The 12,521-nt window shown below is 42.8% G+C and overlaps 1 protein-coding gene across 4 annotated transcripts in view; it reads left to right on the top strand.

Annotated features, from left to right (window-relative positions):
- Positions 1-12,521, top strand: part of LOC144501559 (myocardin-like) — a 362,084-nt gene that overhangs the window by 311,498 nt on the left and 38,065 nt on the right. For all 4 annotated transcript variants that reach the window (XM_078225413.1, XM_078225414.1, XM_078225412.1 and 1 more), the window contains one exon: positions 8,926-9,101. In XM_078225413.1, the coding sequence (XP_078081539.1) occupies positions 8,926-9,101 (176 nt within the window). The remainder of the gene's footprint in view (positions 1-8,925; positions 9,102-12,521) is intronic.

The raw sequence follows: 12,521 nt of genomic DNA, 5'->3' as shown, positions 1-12,521 counted from the left end.
GTATGGTACCCATCACCTTCACATCATATAGATGATTGTTTCTGGACAAAACATTGATAGACAATTGAGACATTTTCAATCCCATTTGGTTTATCAGATAACATTTGATTTAATAAGACATTTTAACTTATTCGGTTAGCATTGGTTGCTGTTCTGCTGAGCCGTAGTTTAATAGAGGATTTGTGTATGTGTTTATAATGTTTTAAAGATGGGATAGCTGGTGATGTAAAATAAAAACAATATTTGACAGTGCTTTTGTTGACTTGAGTTTTTCAAGTCCAACTTTCTTCCCAAAGTTAGGTATAATTCTGAACCTCTACTTGTGATTCAGTAAATTAATCTCTTGGGGTATTATTAGCTCCTTCAGACAGATGAAGGTTTCAAGTATGATCCTTCATTTGCTGTTAAGTTAGCAGACTACAGGATTTATGTGACTGCGCTAGCTGGCAAAGTGGAGTTGAGACAGAACCAGATCAGCCATGATCTTTTTGAATGGTAGAGCAAGTTCAAAGGGCTGAATGGCCTCCTCCTGCTCCAAGAAGTCCTTTGTTCCTGAAAGGGACCATCCGTAAAGATTGCCATTCATCACCATTAATGCAATGATCCCTACTGAAATGTGTATTTGTGTGCACGTTGAACAAGGGCAGACTGAGCCTGGATGTGAAGCGTTGTAAGGTTATATAGCTCGCCCACATTTAAAATTGAGAGAGGTAGCAGAGAGCTGCTCGCAACTGTCACAGCGTCAAATTTTATTCAACAAGAATTTGAAGGAGGAAGGCAAAGCCTCCACAGGGATATCTCCGTTTAAGAGACACTTAAAAGCAACATTTAAGAGGCATCTGGATGGGTGCATGAATAGGGAGGAAATAGAGGGATACGGACTGAGTAAGGGCAGAAGTTTTTTTTAAGTTAGGGCATCATGATCGGCACTGGCTTGGAGGGCCGGAGGGCCTGTTCCTGTGCTGTGCTTTTCTTTGTTCTTTGTTCTGGTACATAGAATCCCTACAGTACAAAAAGAGGCCATTCGGCCCATCGAGTCTGCACCGACCCCAATCCCACCCAGACCCTATTCCCGTAACCCCACATATTTACCCTGCTAATCCCCCTGACACTAGGATCAATTTAGCATGCCAATCAACCTAACCCGCGCATCTTTGGACTGTGGGAGGAAATCGGAGCACCTGGAGGAAACCCACGCAGACATGGGAAGAATGTGCAAACTCCACATAGACAGTCACCCTGAGGCCGGAATTGAACCCAGGTCCCTGGCACTGTGAGGCAGCGGTGCTAACCACTGTGCCACCGTGCCGCACATACAGTTGGCCCCAGGAATTTTTAGAACATTTGATCTCATTACGAAAATGAGGGGTAAAAGTTGGTCAAAGTCTCAGGCCGGGGGATCTGGAAGGTTGATATTAAAGATACTTGTGGATAAAGAAAGTTCCTTCTGTAAATATTTGCTTATTCAAAACCTAGAATTGGCTGCTGCAATTTTACTGGAGGAGCCTGGGGGTGGGTCTCACAGGTTTCTTCCAGATAACAGCTTTAACCTTTTGCTTTTTAAAGTATGCCAGCATGCCTCTGGATGTCAGCATCTGTAATGAGAGCGCTCTGTTTTATATTATCAGTCCATAAATACTGCTGTCTGATATTTTCTGTAGCATGCAATGCAGCAGTGTGTATAAATCATGTGAAAGGACGCCTTTAACTGAGAGTGACAGTGACAAACCCTAATGCATACATGTCTACACGTTTGTCTGGTCAAGCCGTGTGGAGTATTTGTTGTGTTATTTGCTTTGTGTCGTTGGAGTGTGGACATTTACAGAGTTACAGGCACAGGCTGTACCCTTGTGCATTGGGACAACGTACTCCAGTTATTCAAAGACTACTGGATTCACCTTGTTCTGGGGGCTGTGTCACAGGCTTCAGATGAGCCCAGTTCCCAGCAAAGACCAAATTCTGCATTGTTCCGCGGTGTCTCAAGCCAGGGGGCGAGTGACTAGCCGCATTTGCAGCAGTCTGAACTTTATTTCTAAAGCTTTTTTTCCAAACAAAAATGTACATTGTGCTCAAACAGTCAAGGGATGTTAATGATGGGGAATGGACTGCTGTCCCTTTCAGACATCTACTGTCATTATCAAGGACTCCTAGGTCAGCTCCTTTTGCTGTGCGTCAGTAATGTGCCTCAGTTACAGCCTCAGAAACATGCCCCTTCTGCACCCGTAAGCCAAATTTCCACTTCTCACGATGTCCACCTAGCAGGCACTATTTTTTTAAAATCCAAGTTAATTGTTAATTCAATGCTAATTGAGAAGCAAATTAGTGTGAGGTTTGTGCCCGTAGCTTCTAGGAACTGGACCAACACCACCCAAACCCATTCAATGTAGAATTCTACCAGACACTGCAAAGGTTTTCCAACTATCGTTTGGATATTTCATCACTTGGTTTTCAGCCTCCTACCATCCAACTCAAACTTTTTTGTTCCCTCATTGTAATTCTACCTTTTTATTTTTAAAAAATTGATAATGCCCCTATTTACTTGGTCTCCGGATTGGATGCAATGTTAATCAAATTAATCTGTAATTCCTGGGAATGGTTGATAACCCCAACATGAGACTGTTTATCCATTAGCCATCAAGTCAGGAGTGTGATGGAATGTGCTCCACTAGCCTGGATGACTGCGGCTCCAACAACACTCAAGAAGCTTGACACCATCCAGGACATAGCAACACACTTGATTGCTACCCCATCCACAAACATTCATTCCCTCCAGCACAGACGCACAATGGCAACAGTTTGTACCATCTACAAGATGCACTGTAGGAGCTCATCAAGGTTCCTGAGGCAGCACCTTCCAAACTCAGGACCGCCACCATTTAGAAGGATAAGAGCAACATATAGCTGGGAATACCTCCAAGTCACACACCTTCCTGATTTGGAACTATACCGCCAAATATATCGCTGGGTCAAAATCCTCAAACTCCCTCCCTAACAACACTGTGGGTGTACCTTCACCTTGGAGACAGCAGCCGTTGAAGAAGGCAGCTCATCTTCACAAGGGAAACTGAGGATGGACAATAAGTGCTGGTCTAGCCAGAGATGCCCACACCCCATAAATGAATAAAAACAATATTAGCAGATTTGAATTAAGTTGCTACCAGCAGAAGACTATTGCATAACACAGTGCACCAATTGTTTTTTTAATTCTATGCTCTAAGCAAAACCTTAAAATTGGATACAGCTGAATAGTGGTGGGGTAGAATAATTGCAGTTGGTCTTGCAAAGATTGCAAAGTGTTTTGCACTATACTGGGGTAACAAGCTGCCTTTTTATTTGGCTTAAGAACTGTTTTTGCTCATGTCTTTCAAATCTATACATATTTATTAATATGGAAAGAAATTGCATTATCTGGACGCTTGGATGCTGAGGTTTTTTTAACAAGGTCACTGCACGGTGGCACAGTAATTAGCACTGCTGCCTCACAGCGCCAGGGACCTGGGTTCAATTCCAGCCTCGGGTCACTTTATGTGTGGAGTTTGCACATTCTCCCCATGTCTGCGTGGGTTTCCTCCGGGTGCTCCAGTTTCCCCCCACACTCCAAAGATGTGCGGGTTATGTGGATTGGCCATGCTAAATTGCCCCTTCGTGTCCCAAGATGTGTAGGTTCGGGGGATTAGCAGGGTAAATACTTGGGGTTATGGAGAACAGGTCTGGGTGGAATTGCCCCTTAGTGTCAGGGGAACAGGGGAACTATGTCGGGTTACAAGGATAGGGCCTGGGTGGGATTGTTGATGGTGCAGACTCAATGGGCTGAATGGCCTCCCTCTGCACTGTAGGGATTCTATGATTCTATTCTATGCTTCATAAGTTCACCTTGGACTGGGGACAAGCCTCCCTTCTTCCAAAAAAATCACCTGCCCTGCATTATACTTGAAGAAAATCTGTTTGTTTTAACCTGGGGTCACTTTGATTGATGGGGGCAAAAACTGAAAGGCAAGAGTGAGTGACTTACTGGAAATGATATAGCAGAGACAAGCTTTAAATTTTGAAACTGCTGTGTTTCTAAGTCAGTCTGGTTGGGAAATAAGCTGAGAAATTGAATTGAATTGATTTATTATTGTCACATGTGTTGGGCTGCAGTGAAAAGTATTGTTTCAGCGAGCTGTTACAGACAAAACATACCATTCATAGAGTACATAGGGGAGCAGGAAAGGAGTGGGTGCAAAATATAATGTTAAAGGCTGATTAAAATCTCTTTTATTCTGCGTACCAGTTAAGGTAAACAATTGGTCATTTTGGTGAGTAAATTGAATTTACATATTAATGGTATGATCTGTGGAGTATTGGTGCCAGATAATACGCACACTCCTCTCATCCCAGTCTCAACAGTTGTAAATGGTTTTGTGAGGCAACTGTGTCAGAGTTTGCTACTTTGTAAAGATCTCCGGATGGTACAAGGTGGCACAATGAAACCGTTAGTTGTCTCTGTACAGCCAGACGGTCGGACACCAACTGGATGGATACGTGGCAGGGATAAAACATTATCTCCTTCTACCTTCCCTGAAATGCTGTCGCTTTCCCTTTGCTGTATCTCACTGAAGTGTGTGACTGAATGATAAGTGCCAGGAGTGCTATTTGGCAGATCACATGGCAAGTTACAACATCCATTCCATTACCTAGTGTTCAGCCCCATCAACAGCTACAGTTGACTTTGTCAAGATAGCCCTATTTCTCAGCACTTCAGTTATCAGGCGACCTCGGAGGTCAAGAGCTTTTGTCAGTGTGATCCCATAATCCTGGAAAACTTCCTAGCAATTTGTGCACTTTGATAATAACGGGGATTGGCTGAAGGAAATCTTCTAATGACTTCATTCGATGATTCAGTCTTTGCCGCAGGAACATTGTGTTCTTTTGTGTAAAAGCATTTTGTCAAGGCTTCATAGACATGACCATCTACTGCTGTCTTGGCGAGTGAATGACAACAAGCAGGGCATGTAATAACACTTGAGTATGAGTCATTTCATGAGTTCACTTTTGTATATATCTATCTTTTTTTTAAAATGATGCCCAATTCCAGCAGCTTGCATTCCTTAATCTCTGCAAAGATCCAAGATATTTTAGAAAGCTCAATCCGTCCTCTGTTATGAAAACATATATTCTGTTACCTTATAAGTTTGGCGATTTAAAAAAAAATTTTATAATGGATTTAGTTTTTTTAAAACAAAACTTTATCGTGTCCACAAGATACAGTGAAATCCACCTCCAATAAAAGTCTCTTACAGAATGTCACTTTGTGACCATTCTTTTTATACAGCAGATTAAGCAAATGTTTTTTTCATTGAACCAGTTTCAGTACAACTTTAAATGAATGTTCCTGTTAATAAAATCTTGTCTGTCTGGGATGTGCAAAATCTGTCCTGACTGGAGAATCAGGCTGAGAAAATCAGATGGAAAAATAGAAGTTATGCAGCATTCCTGAGCTAGGAGCAAATATGGGGCGGCATGGTGGCGCAGTGGTTAGCACTGCTGCCTCACAGCTCCAGGGACCCAGGTTCATTTCCCGCCTTGGGTCACTGTCTTGTGGAGTTTGTACTTTCTCCCCTTGTCTATGTGGGTTTCCTCCCATACTCCAAAGATGTGTGGGTTAGGTTGATTAGCCATGCTAAATTGACCCTAGTGTCAGGGGCAATAGCAGGGTAAATGTGTGGGGTTACAGAAATAGAGCCTGGGTGGGATTGTGGTCAGTACAAACTCGATAGGCCAAATGGCCTCCTTCTGTACTGTAGGGATTCTATAATGTAGAACATAGAACAGTACAACACAGAACAGGCCCTTCGGCCCACGATGTTGTGCCGAGCTTTATCTGAAACCAAGATCAAGTTATCCCACTCCCTATCATCCTGGTGTGCTCCATGTGCCTATCCAATAACCGCTTAAATGTTCCTAAAGTGTCTGACTCCACTATCACTGCAGGCAGTCCATTCCACATCCCAACCACTCTCTGCGTAAAGAATCTACCTCTGATATCCTTCCTGTATCTCCCACCATGAACCCTATAGTTATGCCCCCTTGTCATAGCTCCATCCACCCGAGGAAATAGTCTTTGAACTATCTAAAATTAATCCAAAATTTGCTAGTATCAGATTTGCATGTATTTAAATAATTTACAATTGCAAACTTCTGTTTTGATTTGAACTCCCTCGCTGTGCAATGGAGGAAAATAGCAATTAGGAGCAGAGGTAGGCGATTCAGCCCTTCGAGCCTGCTCCGCCATTCAATCAGATCATGGCTGATCTCTCCCTGGTCTCAAATCCACCTCCCCACCTGTTCCCCATATTCCCTCATCCCCCTTTTTTATTAGAAATACATCTATTTCCTTGAAACCATTCAACGATTCAGACTCCACTATGCTATGGGGCAGCCAGTTCCACAAATTCAGCATCCTCTGCGAGACTCTCCCCATCTCAGTTTTAAACCTACCGCCAAAGCAACCTGTACCTGTGAACCTCTTGTTCTAGATTGCCTCATACGAGGAAGCATTTGGTCTACCTTTACTTTATCAAGCTATTTTAAAAAGAGCATTGATTTGGTTTCAAATCTGTTCTAAATTATTGTAAAATGATAATTTCGTGTGCACATTTCTTTTTGTATTTGGAATTTCCAAAAAAGAAACCCTCCCAGTAATAAGAGTGAGAGTGCCCATTGCAATCCCCGTGTACAGACCACCTGGTATACTTGTTGGAGCTTGATGTTTAAGTACAACACTTTGAGCTTGGCGTGTTGTATACTGTTCCAATAGTCAATGTCCGAACATTGCTCATTGCATAGAAGGAAGAAGCTGGTACCACTCGCTTTAATTCGGTGGTGGGCAACCTGCAGCCCAAGGGCCCTATGCTGCCCATCTGTGTTCTGAGTGCCGCCCCACAAGACATTTTGTAAACTGTTCCCCATGAGCAGTGTTGCTGCATTCCGCTGATTTTGGTCCATGTAGTTTTTATCCTAATAGTATGAATGGAATGCTACGCAAATAAAGCAAGGACAAGTGAAGTGAGGTAGGTGCTGATTGCACGCAACAGCCAAATTTTCATGCCGGAAGGATTTTCTGATCCCGCTGCAGTTAACGGAGATTTGTCTGAAGGTGAAATTCTCCATCCTTGCTTGGGGGCAGGGTGTGAACAGCTAGAAAATTCCAACCCACATTGACTGCGAGAGCCATGCACGCCCTTTGCGTCCAAAGTGTAAATATTTATTTCCTTTTTACCGTTTGAAGTTGACGAAAGTTTTATTAATATACAGATGATGAAACATCTTCTATAACTTGTTACGAAATATTTGGTGTGTATTAGATGTATTCAATCTTATTCATGGGGTCATGGTTGGTGAACAAGCCTGATTTCAACCTTGTGGCCCACTGAGATAACGAAGGGCCACTCATGCGGCCCACTCACTACCTACATTGCCCATTGTTGGGCTAAACCAGCATATTCATCTGAGCAAGTGAATAAAGGGTGCATGAGGAATTGACTTCTGACTCATCTGAAAATATATCTCAAGTATGCTTTTGCTCATTACTGGCTGGCATTTCTAAATAACTGTGAGCGTCCTTAGTGAAATAAATTGCCTGTGTTCATTTTCCAAAGAATGCTGCACAGCTGCCCACAAGAGATGGAAAGCAGCCCTGAAACCCCCAAATATAGGCTAATGCCAATACAGGAGTCTGTTGAAATGTATACATACGCCTGCCGTTGACATAGTTAAAGATAATTATCCAGCTTTTTATTCATTTGTGGGACATGGGTGTCGCTGGCCGGTCAGCATTTATTATCCATCCCTAGTTGCCTGAGGGCAGTTGAGAGTCAACCGCACTGCTGTGGCTCTGGAGTCACATGTAGGCCAGACCAGGTAAGGACGGCAGATTTCCTCCCCGAAAGGACATTAGTGAACCAGATGGGATTTTCTGCAGTGGTATCGATGGTCATCAGTAGATTCTTAATTTCAGATATTTTTTATTGAATTCTAATTCTATCATCTTCTGTGGTGGGATTTGAACCCGGGTCCCCAGAACATTAGCTGAGTTTCTGGATTAATTGTCTAGCATTAATACCACTAAGCGATTGCCTCCCCTCCCATAAGCTGGTTGTTCAGTTTTTCAGTAATCAACTATGAGTTGTTTCTCAATATACTGACGGTAATGATACTGCGTTGGGTGTAAATATCACCGCACATTACTGACATTGAACGACTTAATTCATTGTCTATATCAAGATAACTCACAAATTGCATCTACCGAGACTATCTGCCAGGATCAGAATACAATAACTTCACTGATATGTTAAGTTGATGCACAAAGGAGTGATCTATGGTAATCATTTATTAAAGTGGTTCTAATAAGATTACAAACAGTGAGATTTCTTGCACTATTTCTAGATGCCCAGTATTTGTTGTGTAATAACTGGAAAGGCTGTATTTTACAAGGGAACTCTTCTAACAATTCACTTGTGGGAACACTTTAGATTTGGCCTTTCAGTTTTGATGATGCATTTGCCTTCAATGTCAGTGCAATTAAAAAGCACATTTAAGTGCATATTTCACAGTGTCTCAAATGTATAAAACCAAAATGGTGGAGATCTGAAACAAAAACAGAAAATGCTGGGAAAAAAAACAAGAATTAACCTTTCAACTCCAGTACAACTCTTCAAGAAGGGTCATATTGGACTCGAAACGTTAACGCTGTTTCTCTCTCCACAGATATCACCAAACCTGTTGAGATTTTTCCAGGGGGTTTGTGTTTTTGCCTCAGAAGCCGCTGTTTGGATTTTTAGAAAGCTAAAGAAAGTGCACGTGTTAGAAGCCAGACAATGCCTGCTTATTCCTGACATTTGAGCAAACGAGTCGCTTACATTATGGTTTTCCCTCTGTTAACAGTTGGCCAAGTTAATTTCCCTAAAGCCCCCGACACGTTTTCCTTTGAAGAAGACAGCAGCAATGATGCGCTGTCTCCAGAGCAACCCAGAAGTCAGGAATCCCAGGGATCAGAGAGTTCGCCATCAGAGCCAAAGTTCACAGAGTCGTCGTCACCCCTAGCAACCACTACAATACAGGTAAGTTGCTAATGCTTTACCTGAAGGGGTGGCCCAAGATTATTACTCTGTTAGCAGCAAACCCAGCTGCTAATTGTTGGGTAGCTTTGGTACAAGCTGGTTGTAATATATACACTTGATGCCAAGGTGAAGGGGTTTTTGTTTCTCAATGTTGTGTGTAACTTGAACCTGAAATCTGAGACTGAATTTGAGCAAGTCATGGATTGTAACTGCAACTACTATGAAGCAGAGTTTTAAAAATTCCCAAGTTGCTAACGGACTAAAAGCTCAAGAGCTTTCTAAATTTTGCTTCTCTTCATTTTGTTAGTATCATTAAAGAGTCAATTGTCCCATTAGCTTTCTAATATCAACATGTGGATGCCCATGAGTAGAACTTTGCACCAGTACATAAGACCACAAGAGAGAGCATCAGAATTAGGCCATACGATCCATCGATTCTGCTCCGCCTTTCAATCATGGCTGATAAGTTTTTCAACCCTATTCTCCTGCCTTTTCCCCATAACCTTTGATCCCCTTACCAATCCAGAACCTACCTATCTCTGTCTTAAATATACCCAATGACCTCGCCTCCACAGCATTCTGTGACAATGAATTCCATAGATGCACTACCCTCCGGCTGAAGAAATTCCTCCTCATCTCGGTTCGAGAGGGTCGCCTCTTTATTCTTTCCTGGGTCATTGTGGAGGTTTATTCTGAGTCTGTGCCCTCGGATGCTAGTCTCGCCTGCTAATGAAAGCATCTTTCCCACATCCACTGTATCCAGGCCTTTTAGTACTCTTTAAGTTTCAATGAGATCCCCCTTTACCATTCTAAACCTAGGCATGCACACACCCATGAAAGAGAAGATGGAGAGACCATCTGAATTGCCTTGACTTAAAGCAATATAAAACACACAGACAAGTATACTGCCCCCCCCCCCCCCGCCCACCGATAACAGTGCTCCACGTCTGTCCAGGACCACTTCTTAATTAATTGGTAATGCAGTGTTGTTAAGATAAATAACAATGGGAAAATGAGTCAGTAATCCTTGGATTGTATTAAACAAAGAAGCATCACAACATCAATGTTATTTGCCAGCTTGGAAACAAATTCCCGCAAAATGTCCCATACCATTTTTCAGCTATAAATTTGCTTGAAGTTTCTCAGTTGAATGACTATCAAGAAAGTTCATGCATATTTCATTTGGATAGTTGTTTCTTTTTAAACCTGAAGATATTACATATTCCTTGAAAGGGAAATTTTGTATTTGGCAAAGCCAAATGGCAGGTGCCACGTGAGATCGTTTCCCTGTCACCATCTCCACGATGGGTTCCCAGTCCTAAGTCAACCACTGGGAAAGGAGATGAGGATAATGGAGTCACTTCCAGAGGGAAGTGCTAAATTGAAATGGCAGGCTAATCCATGTGTCTGCATCATGTAGTTCCTGACAGTCACCACTAGCAGAAGCCTGGTACCGTGTGATCTGCCCTCCATCTTGGCTGCAAAACATTACAGTTTGTCAAATTTTTTTTTAGATGTGCGCAGCATCTTTCTTGGATTTATCAGATCATTTTTTTAAAGAATCTATGGCACACAATTTCAGAATAATAACATCAAATGAGAAAGAATAAAGAAGTCTACAGTGACTGTACTGTAATTTCTGTTTGGTTCATCGCTTTTTAAAACTCGTTACGTCTTGGTTTAGCACTTGAACAGAAATTCATAAAATTCAGATATTTGACAGCAAAAAGTTGAAGCTGGTCAAACAGAAGCATCACAAGGGTATGTCATTGAGTTGGGAGTAGGTAAGATAGTAAAGGTAGCGCACACAATTTTCCACAGTGGAGGCGGTGAGCCGTGGGGGGCGGCGACCTTGGTGGGACTGGAAGATTCTGCTGGTGGGAAGGGCTGAAAAATTCCATCCACAATTTAAACATGGTGAGCGAGGACATGGTTATGGGTGTTGAGTGATGATTCTCATCCAACGACTTACTAGTGAAGCCAGCACAGCTGGCACAGTGGTTAGCACTGCTGTCTCACAGCGCCAGGGACCCGGGTTCGAATCCTGGCTTGGATCACTGTCTGTGGGGAGTTTGCACGTTCTCCTCGTGTCTGCGTGGGTTACCTCCGGGTGCTCTGGTTTCCTCCCACTGTCCAAAAAGATGTGCGGTTTAGGTGCATTAGCCATGCTAAATTCTCCCTCCGTGTACCCGAACACGCGCCGGAGTGTGGCGACTCGGGGATTTTCACAGTAACTTCATTGCAGTGTTAGTGTAAGCCTACTTGTTACTCATAAATAAACTTAAACAATTCAAGTACAGTAGAATAGAGTGGAACCCATGATCTCCTACTCACCCATTTCTTTAATGAGAGTTATTTCCTATTCTTTTCAAAATTCACATTACTTTTTCAGGCAGGTACTTTCCTTTGGCCATTATTGTAATGATAGTAAAGTTGAGAATTCAGATTGCATTGTGACAAGTTGTGGAATTACATTCAATGATGCTAATAATGTTTGGTGAGAAGAAAATAGCCAAGAAAATTGACAGGAAAAACCCACTGGTTCACTGGAAGGGAACGTGCCACCCGACTTGATCTGGCCTACATCTGGCTCTGGCAAAGGTGGGACCAGAAGATCCCACCACCCGCCAATGGCAGTTGCACGGAAAATCCCGCCCGTTGTCTCTGTTGACAAGCTTGAAGGCCTTGGTGGAGGTAATATCAGGCAGCCTGCAGTATTCTTAACACTTCTGAAACTGCCAAGGTGAGAAAATCACATAAATTGTCGATCTGCTGGCTTTGAGGTCGCATTGAGATTCAGTGTCTGATGCCAGGGTCTGAAATCTAGTCAGAGCAATGCAAGTGAGTCCTTTTGAATTTTGTACAAGATGACGATTTTTGCAACACACATGTCTTCTCCATATTATTAGCATCTTGTTCCAACCTGATTAACGGAGAGAGCAAGAGATGTATTCAAACCATGTAGATAGCTTGGAGGAACATGCAACATTGATCCTAGGTAGCTGAGATCTGAGAAAAGTTGAGAGACATTTGGGCTTAAATGGATGATCTATCTCGGCCTCCTCCAGAGGTCCCCAGCATCTCAGCTGTTAATCTTGAGCCAATTTGATTCACTCTACACGATACCAAGAAGTAGCTGATGGCATTAGATACTACAAAGGCAATGGGCTCTGACAATATTCCAGCAACAGTCCTGAAGACTTGTGCTCCAGAACTTGCCGCACCCATAGCCAAGCTGTTCCAGTACAGTTACAACACTGGCACCTACCCAGCAATGTGGAAAATTGCCCAGGTCTGTCCTGGACACAAAAAGCAGGACTAATCCGACCCAGCCAATTACTGCCCCATCAGTCTACTCTGTTAACAGGAAAGTGATGGAAAGAGTCATCAACAGTGCAGTCAAGCGGCACTTATTCAGCA

This window comes from Mustelus asterias, chromosome 12 (genome assembly GCF_964213995.1).
Source record: "Mustelus asterias chromosome 12, sMusAst1.hap1.1, whole genome shotgun sequence".
Taxonomy (NCBI): domain Eukaryota; kingdom Metazoa; phylum Chordata; class Chondrichthyes; order Carcharhiniformes; family Triakidae; genus Mustelus; species Mustelus asterias.
This window is presented reverse-complemented; position numbering and strand designations above follow the sequence as displayed.